The sequence below is a fragment of the Mastomys coucha genome, unplaced genomic scaffold (genome assembly GCF_008632895.1).
Source record: "Mastomys coucha isolate ucsf_1 unplaced genomic scaffold, UCSF_Mcou_1 pScaffold22, whole genome shotgun sequence".
NCBI classification, from domain to species: domain Eukaryota; kingdom Metazoa; phylum Chordata; class Mammalia; order Rodentia; family Muridae; genus Mastomys; species Mastomys coucha.
In genome coordinates this window covers 167450338-167473057 of record NW_022196905.1, presented here as the reverse complement: position 1 = coordinate 167473057, position 22720 = coordinate 167450338, and the positions used below count along the sequence as shown (strand labels likewise).

At 47.4% G+C, this 22720-nt stretch overlaps 2 protein-coding genes across 3 annotated transcripts in view; both read left to right on the top strand.

Annotated features, from left to right (window-relative positions):
- Fnta (farnesyltransferase, CAAX box, alpha) overlaps positions 1-5639 on the top strand; it is an 18146-nt gene extending 12507 nt beyond the window's left edge. The window contains exons 6-9 of the mRNA XM_031339410.1: positions 245-393; positions 3580-3642; positions 4634-4805; positions 5024-5639. Coding sequence (XP_031195270.1) covers positions 245-393; positions 3580-3642; positions 4634-4805; positions 5024-5140 — 501 coding nt within the window. The 3' untranslated portion in view covers positions 5141-5639. The remainder of the gene's footprint in view (positions 1-244; positions 394-3579; positions 3643-4633; positions 4806-5023) is intronic.
- Positions 5640-10177: 4538 nt separating this feature from the next.
- On the top strand, positions 10178-22720 carry Pomk (protein O-mannose kinase). 2 transcript variants are annotated; one of them, XM_031339408.1, is made up of 6 exons: positions 10178-10254; positions 11445-11622; positions 14282-14373; positions 16340-16503; positions 17648-17934; positions 20462-22720. In XM_031339408.1, the coding sequence occupies exons 5-6, from the start codon at positions 17656-17658 to the stop codon at positions 21230-21232; spliced, it is 1050 nt and encodes a 349-aa protein (XP_031195268.1). In that variant the 5' UTR covers positions 10178-10254; positions 11445-11622; positions 14282-14373; positions 16340-16503; positions 17648-17655; the 3' UTR covers positions 21233-22720. The 2 variants fall into 2 exon arrangements, with proteins under 2 accessions (XP_031195268.1, XP_031195269.1); XM_031339409.1 differs by lacking the exon at positions 11445-11622 and having other exon boundaries at positions 10212-10254; positions 20462-21232.

The window sequence follows — 22720 nt, the reverse complement described above, 5'->3', positions numbered from 1 at the left end:
TGACAATGTCTTATGTAACCCAGTTTGGCTTTGAGCATATGTAGTGGAGGGTGCCCTTGAATTTCTCATCCTTCTCCATCTGCTCCGGTATGCTGGGATCACTGGCTACTCGTCACCAGGATAACCCCTTCTCTTCAGTTCTACCTTCTTAGTTTGCTGACATTTTGCTTGTTTGTTTGTTTTATAAATAATAGAGCATTTATAACTGAATTTTTTTTTTTTTTTTTTTTTTTTTTTTTTTTAGGAATTTCAGCTTTGGGATAATGAGCTGCAGTATGTAGACCAGCTTCTCAAAGAAGATGTGAGAAATAACTCTGTGTGGAACCAAAGACACTTCGTCATTTCTAATACCACTGGCTACAGTGATCGTGCTGTGTTAGAGAGAGAAGTCCAGTTAGTATCCTGCATTGTTCATTCCTTCATTAAAAATTTGCACACCTGTCTTGTTTCGGGCACTCAGATGCTGCAAAATCAACACTTTTCCAGGACCTTCAAACCTTTTCCAGGCTGTACAAACTCAAATGAGACAGATATGGGAAAAATACATCAAGGATGAATTTGCATGTAATACATACGGTACATCTGTGAGTTGCAGGCTCTTACATTTCTTAATGTATTGTTGACTCTAGAGGTTGTGAAGAAATTGATTTCATGATGCCAGGAAGCTTTATTTTGGATCTATTCTCACTGAATTCTGTTGCAGCTTAGATAATAGTTCCCAAATGCTAAGTTATTCTTGTGAGGATTGTGGCTAGACAAGTGACTGACTGTAGGTACTGAGTGACACTCCTAGCTTTAAACAGAGGTGACTCTAGACAGGTGACTGACTGTAGGTACTGAGTGACACTCCTAGCTTTAAATAGAGGTGACTCTAGACATTGCCAGCTGCATCTGAAGTGACACAATCACACACACATAAGCACACACACGCACACACATGCGCACACACACAGACAGGTGTTGCTGTATGTAAAACTGTAAGAACTCAGAGCCAACTCTCCTCAACCCCTTTTCAGTACAGAGTCTTGCTCTGTAGCCCAGGCTGGGCTAGAACTTGAGAGCTTTCTACTTGAGTGCTAGGATTCTGGGCAAGCACCGCCATGCACAAGGGGCTGTTCATGACCTAACATAAACAGAGGGCTTCAGAGGAGGAAGTTCAGACTGCCATAGGAGCACCATTGCTTTTTTTCTCGTTGGGTGAATCTGTGGAATCCTTTAGAGCTATCATGCCATGGACCAACCCAACTTGTAATGAATGGATTTTAAATATTTAATATTTCTTATTTTCTGTGTCTTCATTGGGTTAGTTTTTAAAAGAACTAAAATACTGAATATAAAGCATTTGGAAAGATTAAATTGGTCTCCCTTTAGGGGGAAATCAGTGGCCTTCTGCTATTAAAGAGAAATGAGCAAGATTCTGAGTGTGTCAGAATTAAGGCAGATTTTTTTCTTTTTCTTGTTTTTTTCTTGTTTTGGTTTGGTTTGGTTTGGTTTTTTGTTTTTCTAGACAGGATTTCTCTGCATAGCCCTGGCTGTCCTGGAACTCACTTTTCAGACCAAGCTGGCCTTGAACTCAGAAATCCGCCTGCCTCTGCCTCCCAAGTGCTGAGATTAAAGGCTTGCGCCATCACCAAAGGCATATTTCTTAAAGATGGCAAAAATAATATTAAAAATTATCAATAGATGTATTTATCTAGAATTCATGGTATGTTAATTAGAATTTTAACCCTTAAGAATATAGGTAAATATGTAGATCTGATTATAGTTTTCCTATGCTTTTCTCCTTCTTATTATAGAAGCTATAGAGTATGTTTATGGGAGAAACTGTGTTAAGTTTAAAGACAGAACTTCCGTTTCTTGAGCTGGAGGTGTGGTTTAGTTGGCGAAGCACTTGCCTGGTGTGTACAGAGCTGTGGATGTGTGGATGTGATCCCCAGCACATGGTGAAACCTAGTGTGGTGTGTGCACACCTGTGTTCTTGGCACTTAGTGATCTAGGCAGGAACATCGGAAGGCAAGGTCATCCTTTGCTATATTACAAGGTCCAGGCCAACCTAGGCTATTTGGGATCCTTACTCAGGAGGGAGGGAGGGAGGGAGGGAAGAAAATTGTCAAAAGATTTCTAATTCTCTCTAGAATAAACTACAATTATGTATAGCCTTGCAAGCTTCATAAGTACATTTGCAGACATTTATGCACAACATTTTCTGTATATGCACAGGGGGATTTGTTTATAAGACAAAGTTACATGTGTCACACATTAGCTTAGAACACAATACATGGACTGATATCACTTTCTAGTGTTCCTGCCTCCGCCTTTCAGTGCTGGAATGACAGAAGGCTTGGGCTACAACTATGAGTTTTTGTTTGCTTGTTTTTTATTTAATAGATCGTCGCTATGGTTCTCTGCAAGTCTAGTCTGCTGCTGTAGGAAGTACACTTTTCCTGAATTACTTGGGACCAGTCTTGCTTGAGATTTTGGAGTATTGGCATTGCATTATAATTGATTAGTAACCTAATAATAGTCTTATATACTCATGACCAGTTTTATTTTTTATCCTTCACGTAATTTCCATAACATTTCTCTTTCTCTTTTTTTTTCTTTTTTTGAGACTGAGTCTCATTGTGTAGCGATGGCTAGCCTGGAACATACTTTGTAGTCAAGGCTGGCATCGAACTCACAAAGACTCACCTGCCTCTGCCTCTGCCTCCCCAGTGCTGGAATTAAAAGTGTACACCATCACCCAGTTCCATGCCATTTCTTAGAGCTTCTAAAGTGATGTCAGTTACTGAGACTTTCTTAGTTGACCTTTGACCCAGCACCCCAGGTTGCTGTGTGAATACATGACAAGTCTCCTTGCTTTTACCTAACCTCCTCTTCAGAAGGAAAAATAATCCAATTTTTTTTCTTTCAAAAACATATGTAGTTTTGAGGACCTGATCCAAAGTGAAGTCTTTTAAGACTGACTTTGTGTGTGCATGTGCATGCACGTGCTACGTGTGTACAGGTGTCTACAGAGACCAGTGACTTCAGATGGCCCGAGGCTGGGAAGACAGGGCTAGCAGATGATTGTGAGCGGCTGGACATGGGTGGTGGGACCAGATCCACATCTTCAGGAAGAGTAGAAAGCGCTCTTTCTTAACTACCAGGCCATCTCAAGCCTTCTGTATGTCTATAAGAAAAATGCCAAATATTTATTCTGTGTGTCTGAGTGTTTTGTCTGCAATTATGCCTTTGTTTCTCCTGCGTGCAGCACTTGGAAGTGGATGCAAGAGATGGTTGGATGCCCTGGGACGAGTTACAGATGGTTGGGATCTGCTGTATGCGTGCAGGGAATTTGCAAGAGCCAGTGCTTTCAACTGCTGAGCCATCTCAACAGTGCCATTTCTTAGTGGAAAGCAGGGAGTTGAGACAAGTTGACAACTGCACAGTTAAGGGCTCTCCTCTCTAGGTTGGTGCTCCAGTGTACCAGGACCCATTGGCAGGCAGAAGTGAATGCTGGTGTCAGGTTCCACCCAGTGTTGCTAAAGCTGTATTGACTTGATCTGTTCATTTTAAATCATATATATTTTCTTGTAGGTATACTCTGGAAATGATCAAGTTAGTGCCACATAATGAGAGTGCATGGAACTACTTGAAAGGGTAAGACATGGCTTTCACTCGATTGTCAGGAGAGAAGCAGCAGCCGGCTGCTAGCAGCATTGTGCAGTGCGCTCCATAAGCGGCTTCTAAAGGACGGTGAGGGAGTGTCTGCTGGTACAGCTGATAGTAAAGCAGAGTGTGGTTATGATAATCGCCAGGTATCGTGTCCCCCTTCTTTCCCCTTTACCCCCAGGAACACATCAGCCCCTTTTCAGAACAGTACAAAGGAAATGACAATGCATGTTACCAGTATTTATAACTCCTATAGGGATTTGCCTCTAGTCTTTGTTTCAAAGAATGGAACACATCATTCATGTAGGCTCAGTATAACCGGGCAGCATAAACTTGACAAACAAGTCACTCAGATATGTGGCCAACCTTTCTACTGTTGCTTCCAGTGACAAGTCTTACTCTTAAAAAGGTTTCTGAGGCCTGACCCAGAGAGCATACCCTGAGGCCCAGTCACACTTGGAGATGCACCATGACCTATAATCCCCTAAACAGTTGAAGGTGTGAACCACCTTAAAGAGAAGGAGGGACATCTCTCTTGCTCTTCTTTTTTAAGGAGAGTTCTTTTCTGCTTCAATAGTATATGTCATGTAGCTCGAGTTATCAATGATGGTTTTACAACTTTCCTAGGTGGATCTCAGTTATATCAGGTTGCTCTCAGACTATGATGCTGACGGTGACTGGAACTTCTTATTCTCTCCCTCCACTTTCCAGATGCTGAGATCACAGATGTGCATCACCAATACCTGGGTTGTGCACTGCTGGGCGTTGAACCCATTGCCTTGTGCATGCTAAGCAAGCACTCTGCCAACTGAGCCACATCCCCAGTCCAATTTCATTGTATTTTAAGTTTATTTTACTGAACTTTAACATCCATCAATAAGGCCCACACAGTTTAAAATAAGTTCTTTTTACTTTCTCCTGATCTTTCTCCCATTGTGTGTGCTCTCTCAGAATGGAGTTTTGTTTTATTTTGTTTTAGGATTTTGCAGGATCGTGGTCTTTCCAGATACCCTAATCTATTAAATCAGCTGCTTGATTTACAACCAAGTCACAGTTCCCCCTACCTGATTGCCTTTCTTGTGGATATCTATGAAGACATGCTAGAAAACCAGTGTGACAACAAGGAGGACATTCTTAATAAAGCACTAGAGGTGAGGTCATGGGCAGCAGGGTCCTCTCATTGCCTTGCCCACTGCCACTGCTATTGCGCCACATCTCACGGGGTTTCTCAAGGCTCTTTCTAGTCTGGGGCAGCACTGTCAGTGTGTAACTGCTGTACGGTATCTCATTTGTGCATGACCCACATTAAATTGATATATGCCCTTGAGAGTGAATTAAACATTAATACATTTTTATTTTTCATTTTTAGTTATGTGAGATCCTAGCTAAAGAAAAGGACACTATAAGAAAGGAATATTGGAGATATATTGGACGGTCCCTTCAGAGTAAACACAGCAGAGAAAGTGACATACCTGCGAGTGTATAGCACCGAAAGAGTCTGGAAGAAGTGGACGATGCTTTCTAAGGCCTCTTATGCAGGAGTGTAGAGTGGTTAGAGTGGTCATCTCTTGCCTGTTCGCTAAAACTGTCCAGGTGCTGCTTTTAACAAGAACTAAGTATGACTCCTGTGTGCCGATGCTGTTCAGTCTAGCTCTAAGAGTCAATTTTCTAAAGCAAAGTCATTGGAGGGGAGGGTTAAGAAAATTTCCCATAAAGGAACTACTGCTTTTGTAGTCTTCCCAACATTTAATCCAATCCTGTAGAATCAGCTCCTCCTGAAAGATGTGTATGCAAGGCTGTGTGCTGGGAGTGACAAAAGGTAACTGTGTTATTGATTTGCAGTAGCCCAAATCCCGGTGCATTACACAGGGACCGCGCCTGTTGATTAGAGCTGCTGTGCACGCTCACAGGGGCTTGCTATCACTGTAACCAACTAATGCCCAAAGAAAGGTTTTATAATAAAGTCACATTATCTATAAACAATACCAGAGTGTTTGGTGTTTAACGGTATATAAGGGACAAACAAGGAGCCCAGTGCTTGGGAGGCTGAGACAGGAGGTTTGCTGCAAGTTTGAGGCCAGTCCGGACTACATAGAGAGGTTCAGAATACAGAGGGTGGCCTTTGAGAAAAAAAAATTTTGTCAAAAACTGAGAAAGAAAATATTACTATACATTTTGTGATTATGGGAGGGAAATAATGAATTTATTAAAAGTGGAAATTGGTTCTGTTTTTCCTGTCAGCAACAAAATGTACTCAAGATCATTTAAACTGGATTTAATTAGCACAGCTAGCACAGTCATTGCCTCATCTTCTGAAGTCTACCTCACATCCATGCTATGCAATAGCAACAAGTTGCTGCCGCCTGAACCAGAGCTGTGAAACTGCAGCGTGGAGTTAGAACGCCTGGTTCCAGGTGCCAGGGACTGCAGTGAGGACTTAGATACCAGCTCCAGGTCGCCACCTTCTACGGAAGCACACCTGCAAAGTGCTGACCAACCAGAGGCTCTGAAATGTAGTCCCTTGATTTCTGGCCTCTGCCAAGTCACTTGAGGCTAGAGTGGAGGTAGAAAGGAGTCCGAGTGCCTCAGCCTAGTGTGTTGGCTCCAGCAGCCCATGAAAGACTTCTCAGCGTTAGAACCCACACTGCAGCTGCGAGAACCACTGTGGAGAGCCGAAGGAGCCTCTTCACATAAACTTGGGAAATAACTTTTAGCAGAGAAAATACATTTAAGTCCTTTTTAACATTTTATTTTTGTTTTGCATCTTATGTTAGTGTTTGTCACTTGTAGATCTCCCAAATATCTAGTTCTGTATTTGAAAATAGCATAAAAAAATTTTTTAGCGTTGTAGCAGAAACAGCAAAACGTAGCACAGTGGTCAGTTGCAGTGACGCACGCCTCTAATACCAGCATTTAGGAGGCAGAGTCAGGCGTATCTTTGTGAATTCAAGACTAGCCTGGTCTACATTTTGGAGTCCAGGTCATCCAGGCCACACAGAAATACTTTGTCTCAAAAAAACAAAACCAAGCCAGACTAAGAACATTTATCTTCAGAAGTTACTGTCAGTGACTTAACCTTGTTTTTAGGGCTGCAGACTCAGCAAAGCTGTTAGGGACTAAAGCATAACAGGCCCAGCATAGCAGCGCAGGGCTATGATCCCTGCACGCAGAGGTTTACAAGTTCAGTGACAGCCTAGGCAACCAAGGGAGATTCGGCCTTGACAAAAACAAGCAGGCATGAAGACAAGTATTGTAATTCCCGAGCTCCAGATACGGGATAGGCATTCCCTGCCTCACAGAGATGCTTCTGTTAGTCCGGCCTCACAGTCGGCTCCATGCCCTCCGCTCTGCCATCACTTCTGTGTTTGTCTCTCAGATCCTCCCTAAAGGCTGAGCCATTTCAGCCCCTTTGAGATACTTTGTACTCTAACGTTTGTTTCTAGAGTTTGATATGTACATCATTCAGCGTTATTTTGAACATGAACAGAACCCTCATCGTTAGCTTAGTTCTGGAAATGTCTGGTGCTGATTGGAATCGGGTCCATCAGCCTCCGAGTGCTGAGATTAAAGGCAAATGCCAGCACACCCTGCACACCGAACCTTTGGTGTTCATGGAGAACCCATGTCACTTCTGGCCGGAGACCCAAATTCTAGTTTGACGGTCAAGAAACTGCCCGGCAGTCACTGCGGAAATGCACAGTGCGGAGAAGTAGGGATCGAGTGTTCAACCCTATGTGAGGTATCGGTCGTACCCTCAAGCACCCTCGCTGAGGAAGAGGAGGCAGGTCGGTCGGGGAGGAGCGAGTGCCATGGGGTGCCCACTGTGGACGGCCACAGCTATCGCTCTCGCCTCGAGCCAGCTGGAACTCCAGCTTAACCTGGGGAAGGGCTTTCTCCACTTCCCCTCCCCGAAGAAAGACTGCCAGTTGATCACTGTTTTGTGGGGAGAATCCCTTCTGAGGGTGAAGCCATTGGTAGGTTTCCTGGCTGGACCCATACCCATGCATATAGGGAGGAGGCCTGGTGGGAGCACCAACGGGGGGGGGGCGCTGTTGGGAAGAGGGTGGAGAAGGGAAATGGGGGAAGAACTGATCTTAATTCATTCTCTAAGAATAAGAAAAAATAATTTAAAAATACACACAAGAATCTGCCTATGTCCACAAGTGTGCTACAGCAATGGAGCAGGGGGGTGGGGAGTGGAGAGGAGCTGGTTTGGGTTTCTTCAGAGTCAGTTTCCACTGGGTAGGAAGGTTCTACTGTGCTTTGGTCCTGCAGCTTTTGGCTGGCAGTCACATTTGCTGGCGGCTGGGGATGAATAAAAAAAAGGCAGGCTGGAGCAGTGGTGGCGCACGCCTTCTGGAATCCAACCCAGTACCACAACATTAAAACTGTTTTTAAAGCATAGGATTGTTTCCCACCCTTAACCATTGTCTTCGTCACTTTCATTTTACAATAAAATACTCGGCAAAAGCAACTTATTATTTGGTTTCATTATGCCAGTGGCAAACAGGCTATCATTTCAACCAGCAGGCAAGGATTCGATGGCTGCCCAGTTCGGAGACTGACACCCATACTCAGGAAGCAGAGAGTGAACAGGAGGTGAGGCCTGTCAAAGAATCACATCCTCTGCTGTACCATAGTGACTAAACTTCTAGATCATCCATGAATGGTTCTTGGCATGCAGTGTTTGCTCATCTGCATTTATCATATGAGTGAATGAGATTACCTCAGCTCCTTACACTTTACAATATTCCAACTAGTAGCACCAGGGGAAGTTGAAAAAAAAGCATCACATCCTCTTACAAAGCTCCACCTCCAGGACAGCCTCCCCGCAGAGGACCACTGAAGCCTGTGAACCTATGGGCGGTGTTAAACATTAAAAGCATGACATCCGCGTGTCACGAATAGCTCTTCATGTCAGTACGGATCATTACAGCATAACTTAATGTCACATTTATTTTGGTGTGTGTGTGTGTGTGTGTGTGTCCATGCATGTGCATTTAGAGATCTAAGGACCACATGGTGAGAATCCTTTCTCACCTCTCTATGTGGGTCCTAGGGATTGAACTTAGACGGTCAGGCTTGGTGGCAAGCACCCTGACCCGCTGGCCATCTCTCAGGTCCCCTATAGCATCATTTCTTATTATAGCAAACTATATATAATGTACCTCATGAATTTAATCATTTTGTAAAAGGTTGTTTGGGATTTTATTTTATGTGCATTGGTGTTTTTGCATGCTTATATGTCTGAGTACCACGTGTGTGTCGTGCCTTCAAAGGGCAAAGGCAGAGGAGGTCTAATCCTCTAGAACTGAGTTACAGGTGGCTGTGAGCTACCAAGTGGGTGACTGGAACCCAGGTCCTCTGCAAGAGCAACCAAGGCTCTCACCTACTGAGGCGTCTCTCCAGCCTCTATTTTAGTCATTTTTAAGTGCATACTTCAGTGTCCTCCAATATATTCACATTATTTTACAACCATCATCACCAGAAGTCTTAAAGCTTCTCAAACTGAAACTATTCATTAAACTGTTCTTAATGTATATATATAATTTATTTCTGAAATTCTGGCTGTTATATATCCAGGTATATTTTCTACTATAAATATCCCTGGTGCTGGAGAGAGATGGCTCCACAGTACCTGAGTTTAGTTCATATAGCATGCGTATCAGGGGGGACCACAATTACCAGCAAGTCAATCACTCCTGGCCTTTGAGTTCTCTGGCACCCACACATGCACACACACACACACACACAAACACACATGCGCTTATGCACGTACACACGCATTCATCAGTCTGAGAAGCAAAAGTTACTTATAGGGGTTCTTTTGGGGACGTTGTACGTTGTCTTTGCTCCACTCCTCTGCCGCATCCTAGGTCAAGGTCCCAGGTCCTTTAGCATGCTTAGAGTTAACACTCGTTATTTGAATAATAAACACAGATAGGTTTTGTTTTGTTTTGTTTTGTTTTAACCCGCAGCACGCTAGGCTGTCTTCCAGATTTTCAAATCTGGAAAGTAGGTCAGTTTAGAAGTAGATGATATGTATATTTTAAACAACAAACTAGGTGGCGTTACGTGTGATTTTCCGTTTCCCAACCTTACCCCCTCATTTCACGTCCAGTACTAATACTAGTGTGACACATTGAGACAGACTTTCCAGCCTTCTCATCACTTGAGGTTTGGACCTGAAATCTGTGAAGTGCAGCTTTGCGTCTCAGGTCGAAGCTCCGAAGTCACCCTTACCCATAGTTTTCCCAACCAGAGGCATCATCAGTCCACTGAGCCTCGGTCTGCGGATTGCTCGTGCTGCTTTTCTCAAGATCACTCTTGGGCAGCCTCCGCTTTGCAGAGAGTGTAGAACTGTAAATCCTGAAGCGACCTTCCGAGGTCCCGAGCCCCAGGCCCACCTTGCTGCTGCTTCCTGCCATTCACCAGTTTGTCTAGAGGAAGCCAGAGTGAGCTTGGGTGAGCGTGCCTACGCCGGCGCGGGCGTCCAGTGTGGGGCAGGAGGCGGCCACCGGGGGGCAGCCTCACGCTCGTCCCCACCGCTTCCGGCCGCGCAGGCGTCCTGGGATGCGAGCCGGAGTCGGTGGTCGCCAGGTAAGCTCCGGGGCGTGGTGAAGCCCGGCAAGGTTCTGCGGGGCCTTTCCGAGCCTGACACCCCCACCCCCCGACACCTCGGACCCAACCCCAAAATGGCCTCTCATGGGGCTTGTGAGAGCTAGGCTTGGAACTGGGGCTGACCCCTCGGGTGCTTACCGTGCACCCCTCCTCCGGGTGCTCGCCATGCACTCCCCTTGGATGCTCACCGTGCCCCCCTCCCCGGATGCATACCGTGCACACCCCCTCCAGGGGCTTACCCTGCACTCCTCTCCTCCCGGTATCCATGGTATCCCAGTACCCTACACGGGGCACTGCTACCGAACTGTGTGAGCGGAGACTGTCCGCCATGCTCTCGGTTTCTCTCCCTCTCCCTCCCACTTCTCTCCCCCCTTCTGGGTTAAAAACCAATTTTAGACGTTTAGTAAATTTGATGCCACCACCCTTTCGCCTGTCCAAACTAAATAACATCCAGACTACTTAAATAGTTATCGGGAAGTGAGACTTGGTCTGAACTGTATCGGTGACACCAGCGCCTTCCCGAATTGTGTAAAATAGTCTGCAGATTGGCAGTGCGTTTAGTTGCCTTATTTTCCCAGTCCAACCTAAGCAGTGACATACAGCTGCGGGTCCTTTTTCACCGTTATCAAATAGCCTTGATGTTTAAACCGTTCCTACTCAGCCGACCACACAGACTCCCTTAAGCTCTGGCTGCCTGGGCAGTCCACAGGAAACAGGTGTGTGTTCATCGATCGCCAAGTAATGAGGAATCAACAGAGACCTGATAATATGGATTCTAAGGCTGGAGAGATGGCTAGTGGCTAAGAGCACTTGTTGCAAGAGGACCTGGGTTCAATTCCCTAATGGCTTCTTCACCACTGCTCGTAATTTCAGTTCGAGGGAATAAATCCGGCACTTTATTCTGACCTCCCTCAGCACCAGGCACACAGCACAAATTGTACAGTGTCCATGCAAGCAAACACTCATGAGTATAAAATAAGGGGAAGGGCTTATGTGGGCTCAGCCATGGGATTCTTTGCTTATGGCCTGTGGTCATTATGCACGTCACGGTGAGAGAGAGTGGTAGAAGGGAAAATTGAAGGAGGGAAGACAGTGATGGGGGGAGGTCATCTTACTATCTGGCATCTGGCATCAGAGATACAGGCTGAGGTCCCTGTCACTCCTTCCAGGTCACCTGTTACTGACAAGGCTTCCTTGTAGCAGGCTCTGCCTCCTCAGGTTCAGCTGCTGTCCGGTAGTGCCAACCGCTGGAGACCAAGTCTTCAATGAATGGGCCTTTGGAGGGTACTCGCCCAGACCACGGGGGACTGAACGTGCATATATGGGGCCGGAGAGTGAATAGTGTGGGTGAGAATTTATAACAACAGCTTCTGTGCACTGCCACAAATCCCTTGCAAAACCCTGGAAAGGGGCTGACAATCTTACATTCAAAAGTGTGTGCTGTGTGTCTGTTTCACACGTGTGTCATGGCGCACATGTGGAGGCCAGAGTGCAACATGGGTGTTGCTCTTGGCCTCCTGCCTTGTTTGAGACGGGGTCACTTTGTGGTGTCCCACCATGTGTCTGGCTAGCTGGCCCAGCAGCTTCTTGGCTATTCTGTCTCCACCGCCGGTGGGATTACAGGCATATCTGGCTTCTTTTGGATTCTGGGGTCATCACTACCCACTGAGCCATCTGCTCAGTCTGTCTTGAGTTTTCTCGGGGAACGTCCTTTCCTTCCTAAAACTGTAGGAGCTCTAGGCTCTGTGGTGCTTGCATTCACCCAGTGGCACCCCGTAAGATGAGGAGAGGTTGGAGTGAGATTTGACACTGGGAAGATGTAACTATGGTGTTGGTGTAGTGAGAGGCGTTACAGGGCAGGTCCCAAAGAGAACTGAAGAAGAGACGTCATGGGCGTGAGTAAACCCGAGGAAGACGGGGTAGGGTGCGGGGGGCGGGGGGAGCATGCCAGAGACCATAAAGACAGAAAAGTGCAGCGTGACTGCTAGTCAGTGCATTCTTTTCAGGTCCCTGCTGTGTGAGGCACTGCAGACAGTGGGAAACCAGACAGAACAGGAGAACAGGAGACAAACATCAAGGAGCACGTAATCTAGAGGGGAAGGGGCCTACACAGGTCTTACAGGGTTTCTTTGAGCACCTAGGAGTAGATGGGGGCTGGAGTGTGGCACATAGCAGGCGTGCGTGCGTGCGTGCGTGCGTGCGTGCGTGCATGCGTGCGTGTGTGCGTGCCTGCCTCCCTGCCTGCCTGCCTGCCTGCCTGCCTGCCTGCCTGCCTGCCTGCCTGCCTCTGGAGAGGTGAACCAAGACTGGACTGGAGTTTACATTCCCGCTGGTCTCCAGGGCATTGCATCTTAGCATATGCTGAGCACAGGCTAGACGACTGTCTACATCCCTAGCCACTCAGGATTCATCCAAGAGTTTAGACTTGTTCCTCAGGGCACTGTGGGACTATTAAGTGCTTGCATTCCCCGGGCAGGAGGGTGCGAGGGTGGAATTAAATCTGTGGTTTGGAAGGATCAGGCTCTGTGTCCAAGACTGTTGCTGTTACACATACACATAAAGAAATATGTCCAAATTGTGTTTCACACCAGGGTAGTTGTGAATGTTTATAATTCTAGCACATGGGCGACATAGGAGGCAAGACGATTATATTGTTGGTCTGTCTATACAATGAGACTGGGGTGGGAGGAATTATTTCACTAATGGTGCAAGAGTCAGTTGCAACTAATGAAGTAGAATAGATGCATCTCTAAAATACAGTGTGGTGGGCTGACGATATGGGTCAATGGGGATAGGGGCTTGCTGCCAAACCCAATAACCTGAGTTCAACCCTCAGGACCCATATAGTAGAAGAAGAGAACCGATTCTTACAAGTTGTTTTCTGACCTCCACATGTATGCCTTAACAGGTGTCATCTTCCCATATTCAAATAAATTAAATTTAAGAAGTTAAAACAATAATAATGCTGTACTTTAAAAAACACAGTCTGAGCCAGGCAGTGGTGGCACACGCCTTTAATCCCAGCACTTGGGAGGCAGAGGCAGGCAGATTTCTGAGTTTAAGGCCAGCCTGGTCTACAGAGTGAGTTCCAGGACAGCCAGGGATACACAGAGAAACCCTGTCTTGGGGGAAAAAAAAGGAAAACAAAACAAAACATTAGTTGTAAAGTACACTGTTTACCGCTCTACTTGCCATTGTGGCAGAAACTGTTCCTGCATAGAGGCTGCTGAAGTCAGTGCACTCCGACACTCCAATCCACTACACCTGGGTGGAGCATGAGAACACATTGCAAGGCTGATTCTGTGTCTCTAGAAAACTGAGGTCACAAGTCTTGTTTTCTTGAGTTTTCTCACAAGCTCCCAGAATTCCCCTCGCACCACATCCTTGGACTGTTCGCCCACAGCCTACTTGCAGTCTCCCAGCAGCACAGGCAGTGCCTGAGAAGATGGGCACAGACTTGTGACCACGAGGAAACGCGAGGTCAACCGTGTCCACTAGGGGGCCTCATTGTAGCGTTCATCCAGATTGCTTAGAGCACTTTCAAAGTGGACTTTGTTTCTGATCAGTAGGCCTGAAGTGAGCAACTAGGAACCTACTGTTCATGCTCCCAAGTTCCCAGATCCACAACTGCAGAACACCAGAGAACAACCGTGAGGCTAATGACAGCTGGGGATGCGGAGGGCGTCAGAGGTGCTTTCAGGGGGATATGTAACATTTCATTTATTCCTTAGAGATCGAGCTGGGGTGTAGTGTAGCTCAGTGGGGGACCACATGCTGTGCAAGATTCTGGGATGGATCCCCAGTGTACCACCATATATATGTGTGTGTGTGTGTGTGTGCGTGCGTGTACACATATATATAATACCATATATATCACCATATATATATACACACATATATATGTATATACATATATATATATTTGAAAAATTGAAATATAGTCAGGACAAGTGTAGATTAACAAAAAACTAGATGGTCATAATTTTATTTATATTTTTCTCTTGAGGCATTTTGTTAAAGAAGAAAGATCCTGTCTGCTGCGTGGAGAATGGATTGGAACACAGAAAGACCATGCAGGAATCAGCTATAGAAGGCCGGGTAAGATGTGCTGGTGGCATGGATCAGGGTGAAGTGAGGGAACGGCATCTGTGAACAGGTTAGAAAGAGTCAGGCGATGCAGTAGGGCTTGGCTGATCCTGAGCTCAAGGGAGGGCGAACGCAGTCACTCTGATCTGTGCCATGAACGATGACTAGGTTCCGTCCACGTGAAAGTGTGAGAGCCCCAGGGGCAGGGTGTGCTGGGGTCGGGCAGTGGGCATCCAGACATACAGCCCACTGAGTGCTGGGAGAAAGATCTGGGCTGCAGTGGAAATGTAGGGATTGTGAGCATTTACAGAGCTACCAGAGACCCGGCATGAGGTGAGATGGCTTTGGTCTGCAAGACCCTCAAAGGAATCCTACCATCTGATGCCAGGTTTAGCCAGCTACAATCGACTACCTGGTTTTTATAGCCCTGAGCAAAGCAAGCATCTACCAGTGAGCTGTATCCTGGCCATCTTAGTAAATGATGGACAGGAGATATGTTGTGATTGCGTAAAAACTGGACGAAGTTCAGAATCTGTGCCCGTAAGTAAATGGTGTTAGAATAGAGCCGCAAAGGTTTGGCTTTGCACTCGGCTGCTCTTACACCCTGGCGATGGAGCTGAGTGGCAGACACGTGATCCAGGGCATCCTGTCCTCCTTTCTGCACCTCACAGCAGCGATGTGGTTGACACTTGGGTTTGACATTGACTCCTAAGCCTATTTAGCATTTGACACTTTGTAGGGAAAAAACAGTTACAACCCCTTGAGTTAAGGTCTAAGTTGAGGCACACCTGGTCCCTCTAAGGATTATGAAGGTGAGCTGGAGAGATGGCTTAGTGGATAGAGGTGCCTGGTGTGTGCGCCTGACACATCTTCAGAACCCACTTAAAGATGGAAGAGAGAGCCAGGCATTGGTGGCACATGCCTTTAATCCCAGCACTGGGAGGCAGAGGCAGGTGGAAGGCTCTCAGTTTGAGGCTAGCCTGGTCTACAGAGTGAGTTCCAGGACAGCCAGGGCTACATAGAGAAACCCTGTCTTGAAAAAAAAAAAAGATAGAAGAGAGAATCAGCTCCACAAAATTGTCCTCTAACCTCTACATGCATGCCGTGGCATGCACTCACCCATACCTACAGATCATACACATAAAGTTTTAAAATATATTAAATATATCTAAATATGTATTTATAAATACACTTATAAGTAAATATGTAAATATATTTAGAATATATATTGTGAAAGAGAAGTGGAAAGTACATGAGTGGACCCAGTTGTCACAGCTCTTGTCAGGTCTCTGAAGATGCCCTGAGGGTGCATCCTGGAGATTAAGATGGGTTGGGTCCCTGTGGAAAGATGAATAAACGACCTGAGTTACCTCCTGAAGCTAGCTGGGCAGACCCAAGTCTGTGGAGTGAACCGGCAAGATGGCCTCCAGGTGGGCTCTCTGACTGAAACCAAAGTGACTGCAGAGTCAGGGTCTCCTGAGTGTGCCCTGAAGACAGCAGGAATGAGCACCAGCATTTTGTTCTGTGCTCCAAGCGAAAGCCAGTGAGCTGTCAGTTCTAGCATTTCCTCATGTTGCTGTGCCGACTCCACCCACGTCCTCCCAGGCTTAGAAAGAGGAAGGAGAGATTCCTTATTCACTGATGTGAAATGTGCAAAGGAGTAGATCTGGGGGAGAAGACTTGAACTTGAGTTTGGGAGATAGAGTTGAGATACAATTTCATTTGTTTAGTTTTTGGTTTTGGGGGGGGGGGGGTTTGTTGTTGTTGTTGTTGTTGTTTGAGACATCGTTTCTCTGTGTAGCCCTGGCTGTCCTGGAACTCACTCTGTAGACCTGGCTGGCCTTGAACTCAGAGATCAGAGAGGCAGATCAGCCTCTGCCTCCCAAGTGTTGGGATTTAAAATGTGCGCCGCCTCCACCCAACCCCGCACCCCTTTTTAATTCTTCATCTATGGGTATTTTGCTTGCATGTGTATCAGTGTGCTGTGTGAGTACAGAATCTCCTGAGGCCAGAAGACACCATCAGACCTGCTGGGACTGGAGTCATAGAGGCTGTGAGCTGCCATGTGGGACCAAGCAGGTCACTGAGGGGCGCAGGCGTGTGGATGGCGACCCTGCTGGGAGAAAAAAGAGACTGCCGAAGGTATCCGTCACTATTGATGCGGGGTCCCCGTGGCCCCCAGCCTGAAAGTCAGCTTGGAACATCTGTCCAGCACTTCCAGGGACAAGCATTCTTTCCTTGAGGGTCCATCCCAGGCCCATCCCCACCCAGGCCCCTCCATCATGGCTCCTTCATCATGGGCTCCTCTGTCATGGCAGGATTCTTTAGGTCCCTACTTCCAGTGTCTCTTGAGTCATCTCTCCAGATCTTGTCACAGTGATTGTCACCCACAAGTTTGTCAACCGTGGAGTTTTTTGTTTTTGTTTTTTTTAAAGGTTTATTTATTATTATACATAAGTACACTGTAGCTGACTTCAGTCGCACCAGAAGAGGGTGTCAGATCTCATTACAGATGGTTGTGAGCCACAATGTGGTTGCTGGGATTTGAACTCAAGACCTTCAGAAGAGCAGTCAGTGTTCTTACCCGCTAAGCCATCTCGCCAGCCCAGCTTGTCAACTGTTATCCCAGATTATTTCCCAGGCCTCTGCAGAGGGAGATCTTTCCCACCCCCAGGGGCCTCTACCCTCCATCTTCCCCACCCCAAAGCTGCCTGGTGCACCTGCAGAAGAGCCACGTTTGCTTCTGTCTCTCGGGGCCAGGGAGCTCAGCTTCCCTAAGTGGGACCCTGCGTTCAATCCCGAGCCACAAAAAAAGAGAACCTAAGTATCTTGTTGTTGCTGGGTGGGGGTTCGAGACCAGGGTCTTGCACATGCTGGAAGCTCCCTGAGCTATATCACCAGCTTGTCCAGGGGCTTTTGGGTAACTTCCAAGGAGCAGCCTAACTTCTCAGCTAGCTTCAGGAGGCCCTTGTCCATTTTCTATCCCAGTCCTGCAAATACATATTTTGCTTATGTTTTACTAAACGTTCAGGCTATCAGCTTAGTGTGGCAGAGAAAGACCAGACCTAGCCTGGATGAAATTACGATTTAGGTTGTAATGAAGAATAACACTTATTAGAGCTGCTCACGTTTGCAGTCCTGCACACAAGCCCGCAAGTGACCCTAAAGCCGACAGAACCCACGAGTGGGTATGGCTGCCTCTGGCCTACTATGGCATCAGAGCACCTCCATGGGAATCGAAGTAGACAGTGCTGCTTGCTACTCGTTGTCTCCTGTTCTGTTGTAGAGACTGACATGGGACAGCAACATGGAACCAGGAATGGTCTCACCCACAGAGAGGTCCCCCGGGGCGTGGGGCTGCTGCTCGCCATGGCCCTTATGAATGTGGTCCTCTACCTCTGCCTCGATCAGCTTTTCATCTCCCCTGGACGATCCACGGAGGATTCCAGGCGCTGTCCTCCGGGATACTTCAGAATGGGACGGATGAGAAACTGCTCGCGCTGGTTGTCCTGTGAGGAGCTGAGGACAGAAGTCAGGCAGCTGAAGCGCGTTGGGGAAGGAGCCGTGAAGAGAGTGAGTATTCCTGTGTGCTGCTGGCAGCAGCAGCAGCAGCAGCAGCAGCAGCAGCAGCAGCAGCAGCAGCAGCAGCAGCAGCAGCAGCAGCAGCAGCAGCATCGCTGGAAGAGCTGTGTGGCACCTGTTGCCGTACCTGGGTGTCTCAGGAAAGATGGCTGGTGGCAAGACTTTGAGGCCAACCTGGGCAGCAAAGTGAAACACTGGCTTGAAAGCAAATAGGAAAGAGCTGTGAAGGCCCTGTGTGTCTGTTCTTGAGCCCAGTGCTCTCAGATCTGGAACTCTGGAAGGGCTAAACCACCTGGAGGAAGGGTGACAGATCATAAGAGAGACTACTAGAAATGATACTTATAGGAGAGGGCGGGGGATATAGTTCAGTTAGAAGATCGCTTCCTTCAAGGCCATTTTTGGCTATGTGGGGAATGTAAGGCTAGCCTGGGCTATATGAGATCTTGTCCAAAAATGCATATTTTCAGAAGCACAGTTTATTGTGTGGCTGTTAAGTATAGGTGGGGACTCCAGTTGGTTTCAGGAAGAAAGCCCTAGGGTTGTGAGTACCGACTGCTCTTTGGAAGGTCATGAGTTCAAATCGCAGCAACCACATGGTGGCTCATAACCACCCGTAATGAGATCTGATGCCCTCTTCTGGTGCGTCTGAAGACAGCTACAGTGTACTTACACATAATAAATAAATAAATCCTTTAAAAAAAAAACAGCTGGAAAAAAAAACAATGTCAAAAAAAAAAAGTGTGGTACCTAGTGGTAGAGAATACTGTCTTCAGTTGCAAAGTTACCTAGTTCTGGGAGAAAACGCAGGCAGGGTAGAGAGCATGTAGAGCTAAGGAGGGCTCTGGGGCTTGCTTCAGTGCAGCACAGCAGGCCTCAGTGATGCGCTCCTGCTCCGAGAGACATCTTTTCAGACACTCACCCTTTACCTTAGCTATTGGTCTTACGTTACGAGTTAGGAAGACAGAAGGCTCCGCTCCACAAAAAGCATCCTCACCGTCTTCCTAGGCAACCGGCCTGTACACCTCCTCCCTGCACACATCGTCCTAGCTCCCGCAATTTGGCTTATAGGGTGGTCCTCACCCCGCCCTTCATTCCTGTCGGGGCACGAATAAGCACACATCATAGAAAGAAGTCTGTTGTCTTGACTGCCCAGTCCTCTGCAGCTGCCACCCTCTGTCTCTGTCACGGGGAAAGCTCCACTAACCACCTCCACCTCCTGGGCTCTCCATCACTGTCATCCTTCCCTGGTATGACTTCCACATGCCAGGAAACTGCTTTTATTGATGTCACCAGCTAAGTTGCGAGCTGAAGGCCGCCTTCCTCTTCCTTAGTCCTTGCAGCGAGCCTGGACTCAGTTGCCTCTTGCCCTTGGACTCTGGCTTTCTGGGAGTATCTCCAGGCTCCTCGTCTGCAGCCCTCGTTCCTGTTGGCAGTCCTTTACTGACTTCTCTTCCCTCGTCCCAACCATAGACGACCGCTTTTCAACCTGCAGCAGTTTGGAGGGAGATAGCAATGTGTTTAGACACTCGTGGTTGTCACTCCTGGATGGGGGAGCTGTTACTGGCATTCAGTGGGTGGGGGCAGTTGCCAGACACCCTGTACCACACAAGACAGGCCTGAACCCAGCCATGCAGAGGCTGAGGAAGCATCTTTTTGCGTTTCTAGATATAATCTAGTATCTAGACCTAGAATTTTACTGCATCTGTTTATTTATTTGGCTTTCTTTGTTTGGGTTTTTTCAGGACAGGGTTTGTCTGTGTAGCCCTGGCTGTCCTGAAACTCACTCTGGAGACCAGGCTGGCCTTGGTTTCAAAGATCTGCCTGTCTCTCCCTCTCGAGTGTTAGCCACCGCCACCACCACCTGCCTCCGCTGCTTTTATGTACTTAACAAACTCCCTCTGGCCTCTGTCCCAGAGTCCAAGATCTGCACAATCGACTGTTTATTTGGCATCTCTATTTGGGGTTCCCTGAACATGTCCATATGTCCTGTGTGGAACTCTTGTCTGTTGTCCCTTTTGAAGTAGAGTTTCACTACATAACCCAGACTGTTCAAAGTCATCATCCTCCTGCCTCTGCTGCTTGCGTTTGGGGATTACAAGTGTGTCCCTACCGCTGACTTGGTGTGGAACTCTTGGTAATGTGCTCTGTGAGGCCTGCTTCTCCCCTTAGAGTGTGGCATCACTCTCCACCTTGAGCCATCGCACACCTGGGGACTGTCCTGAGTCCTCTCCTGTCAGTCAAGAGCTGTGCTCCCTCGCATGTGGTACACGACCGCTCGGGTTCGTCCAGCCTGTGGAAGAGTCTCCCCTCCCCCTTGACTCTGCTGTCGCTCCCTTTCCCATCTGTTAGCCGTTCACCTTGCCGAGTGGGATGTGTCTATAGCTCTAAAGCTGCAGGGACAGCCCTGATCTGGGACATCTCCATGCCCTCTGCGCCACCCCGCCTCCTAGGAACTGTTTGTTTCTCAATGTGCCATGGAGAGAGTCCAGGAATGATGTTCTCTGTGGTCCCGTTTCAGGTCTTTCTGTCTGAATGGAAGGAACACAAAGTCGCTCTCTCCCGGCTCACCAGGCAGGAGATGAAGGCTGACTTCCTGCATGGACTGCAGATGCTGAAGTCTCTACAGAGCGAGCACGTGGTCACGCTGGTGGGCTACTGTGAGGAAGATGGCACTATTCTCACCGAATATCACCCCTTAGGCTCCTTGACCAACCTGGAAGAAACGCTAAACCTTTCAAAGTACCAAGACGTGAACACTTGGCAGCACAGGCTGCAGCTAGCCATGGAGTACGTCAGCATCATTAACTACCTGCACCACAGCCCCCTGGGCATGAGGGTCATGTGTGACTCTAACGACCTGCCCAAAACACTGTCCCAGTACCTGCTGACAAGTAACTTCAGCATTGTGGCAAACGACCTGGATGCGCTGCCCCTGGTGGACCACGACTCTAGAGTACTTGTAAAGTGTGGCCACAGGGAGCTCCATGGGGATTTCGTGGCTCCGGAGCAGCTGTGGCCCTATGGAGAAGAGACAGCCTTCCAAGATGATCTCATGCCTGCCTACGATGAGAAGATTGACATCTGGAAGATTCCAGATGTCTCCAGTTTCCTTCTGGGGCACGTGGAAGGGAGTGATATGGTTAGATTCCATTTGTTTGATATCCATAAGGCGTGTAAGAGCCAGATCCCTGCAGAAAGACCCACTGCTCAGAACGTTTTAGACGCTTACCAAAAGGTTTTCCATTCACTCCGGGACACTGTGATGTCGCAGACAAAAGAAATGCTGTAAAAAAAAAAAAAAAAAAAAAAAAAAAAAATGGGCCATTGAGTGATGTGCTTTATGGTGGAATGGCATCCTCGCTGTTCTCTTGATGATGGAGGGGCTTCAGATGGATGGATGTTGACCCTGGCTCTTCAGCCACGTAGGCCCTCCTCTACATCTGCCTGCACATTTGAGTGTTCTGCTCTCCTGGCAGCCTGGATAGAAGCTGGCAGTCAAGAAGGCCTTGCTTCACGATGCTTCCTGGTGAAGATGCAGAGGATTCTGGGTGTGCACAAGTTAAAAGGAATGATCAAATGGTAACCTTGAAGACACGCTGCCTGCCCTGGTAACCGTTCTTATAGACTAGGAGCAAACACAAATCCTTTCAGTGACCATTTGTTAAAAAACAAACAAACAAACAAACAAAAACAACCCACTAGTTCCCCAAAGACAATTTCTCCTAACTTAAAAAGCCCCATTGGAAGCTGGGGATGTTTTAACTCAGTGGCAGGGCACTTGCCTGGTTATATACAGAGCCTTGGATCTGACCCGAAGTATGTGCTTACATACTCATGCTCAAAGAAAACCCTGGATGCCAGAAGTGCCCCCCCTTTCTTGTCAGTGAGTCGTTGCCAGTGTTGGAGATGACTTTCTATGGCGTTTGTGCCAACTCCTGTCCCTGAGCCAAGTGTTTATGGTCTTTAGCTACTTTGTGGGTTCTTCATTCTTCCACCCTGTTTTTCCCCTTCCACTGCCTAACACTTAATAGGAGAGAGGAGAGAGAGAAAGGAAAGTGGGGGACGTTATTGTCAGACTACTTCCTGCTGACTAGGGGGCATCGAGCTCCTGGGAGCAATGATCTTTGCTGTCGGGATATCTAGTTTCTTCTTTGCGTGTGACCGCTTCACAAACAGCGACCAACAGCAAACAAACAAACCACCCGTCTCTGGGGGGGTGGGGGCCTAGCATTTATATACCTATGAAAAGTCCCCAGAATTCCAAACGTCACACAATCACAGAAGCTATCCACCTCTGGCAAAACAACACCCCCGCTAGAGCATGAGACAAATCATAATCAGCTGCCGTGGACAATCTGAAGCAGCCCTATATCCCACACCTGGGATTAAAACGAAAACACGTTCTTATCTGTTTTTTCTTTTTTTCTTTTTTTTAAGTAACCAAAGTGTGCCATGATAGCATGCTCTTGTGATTGTAAATGTCTAGAAATGTTTGGAACAGCAAGTTGAAAGAGCTCTCTTACCTGCCTTGGATGGTGCTTTGAAATTCCTGCTGACCTGGAGTTTGTGTGTGAATATTTTTATCCAGGGTCCCTCTGTTCTAGAAAGTACTAAGTCTACTCTGGGCTTGCATGACTGGACATTTTAAAACATTGTGGAGCCAGGAATGATGGTGCCCACCTGTAATTCCAGCACCTGGGAGACAGGAGGAACCAGGAGTTCAGGGTTATCCTGGGCTATATACCGTGACCCTGTCCACCCCCACCCCCAATTAAAA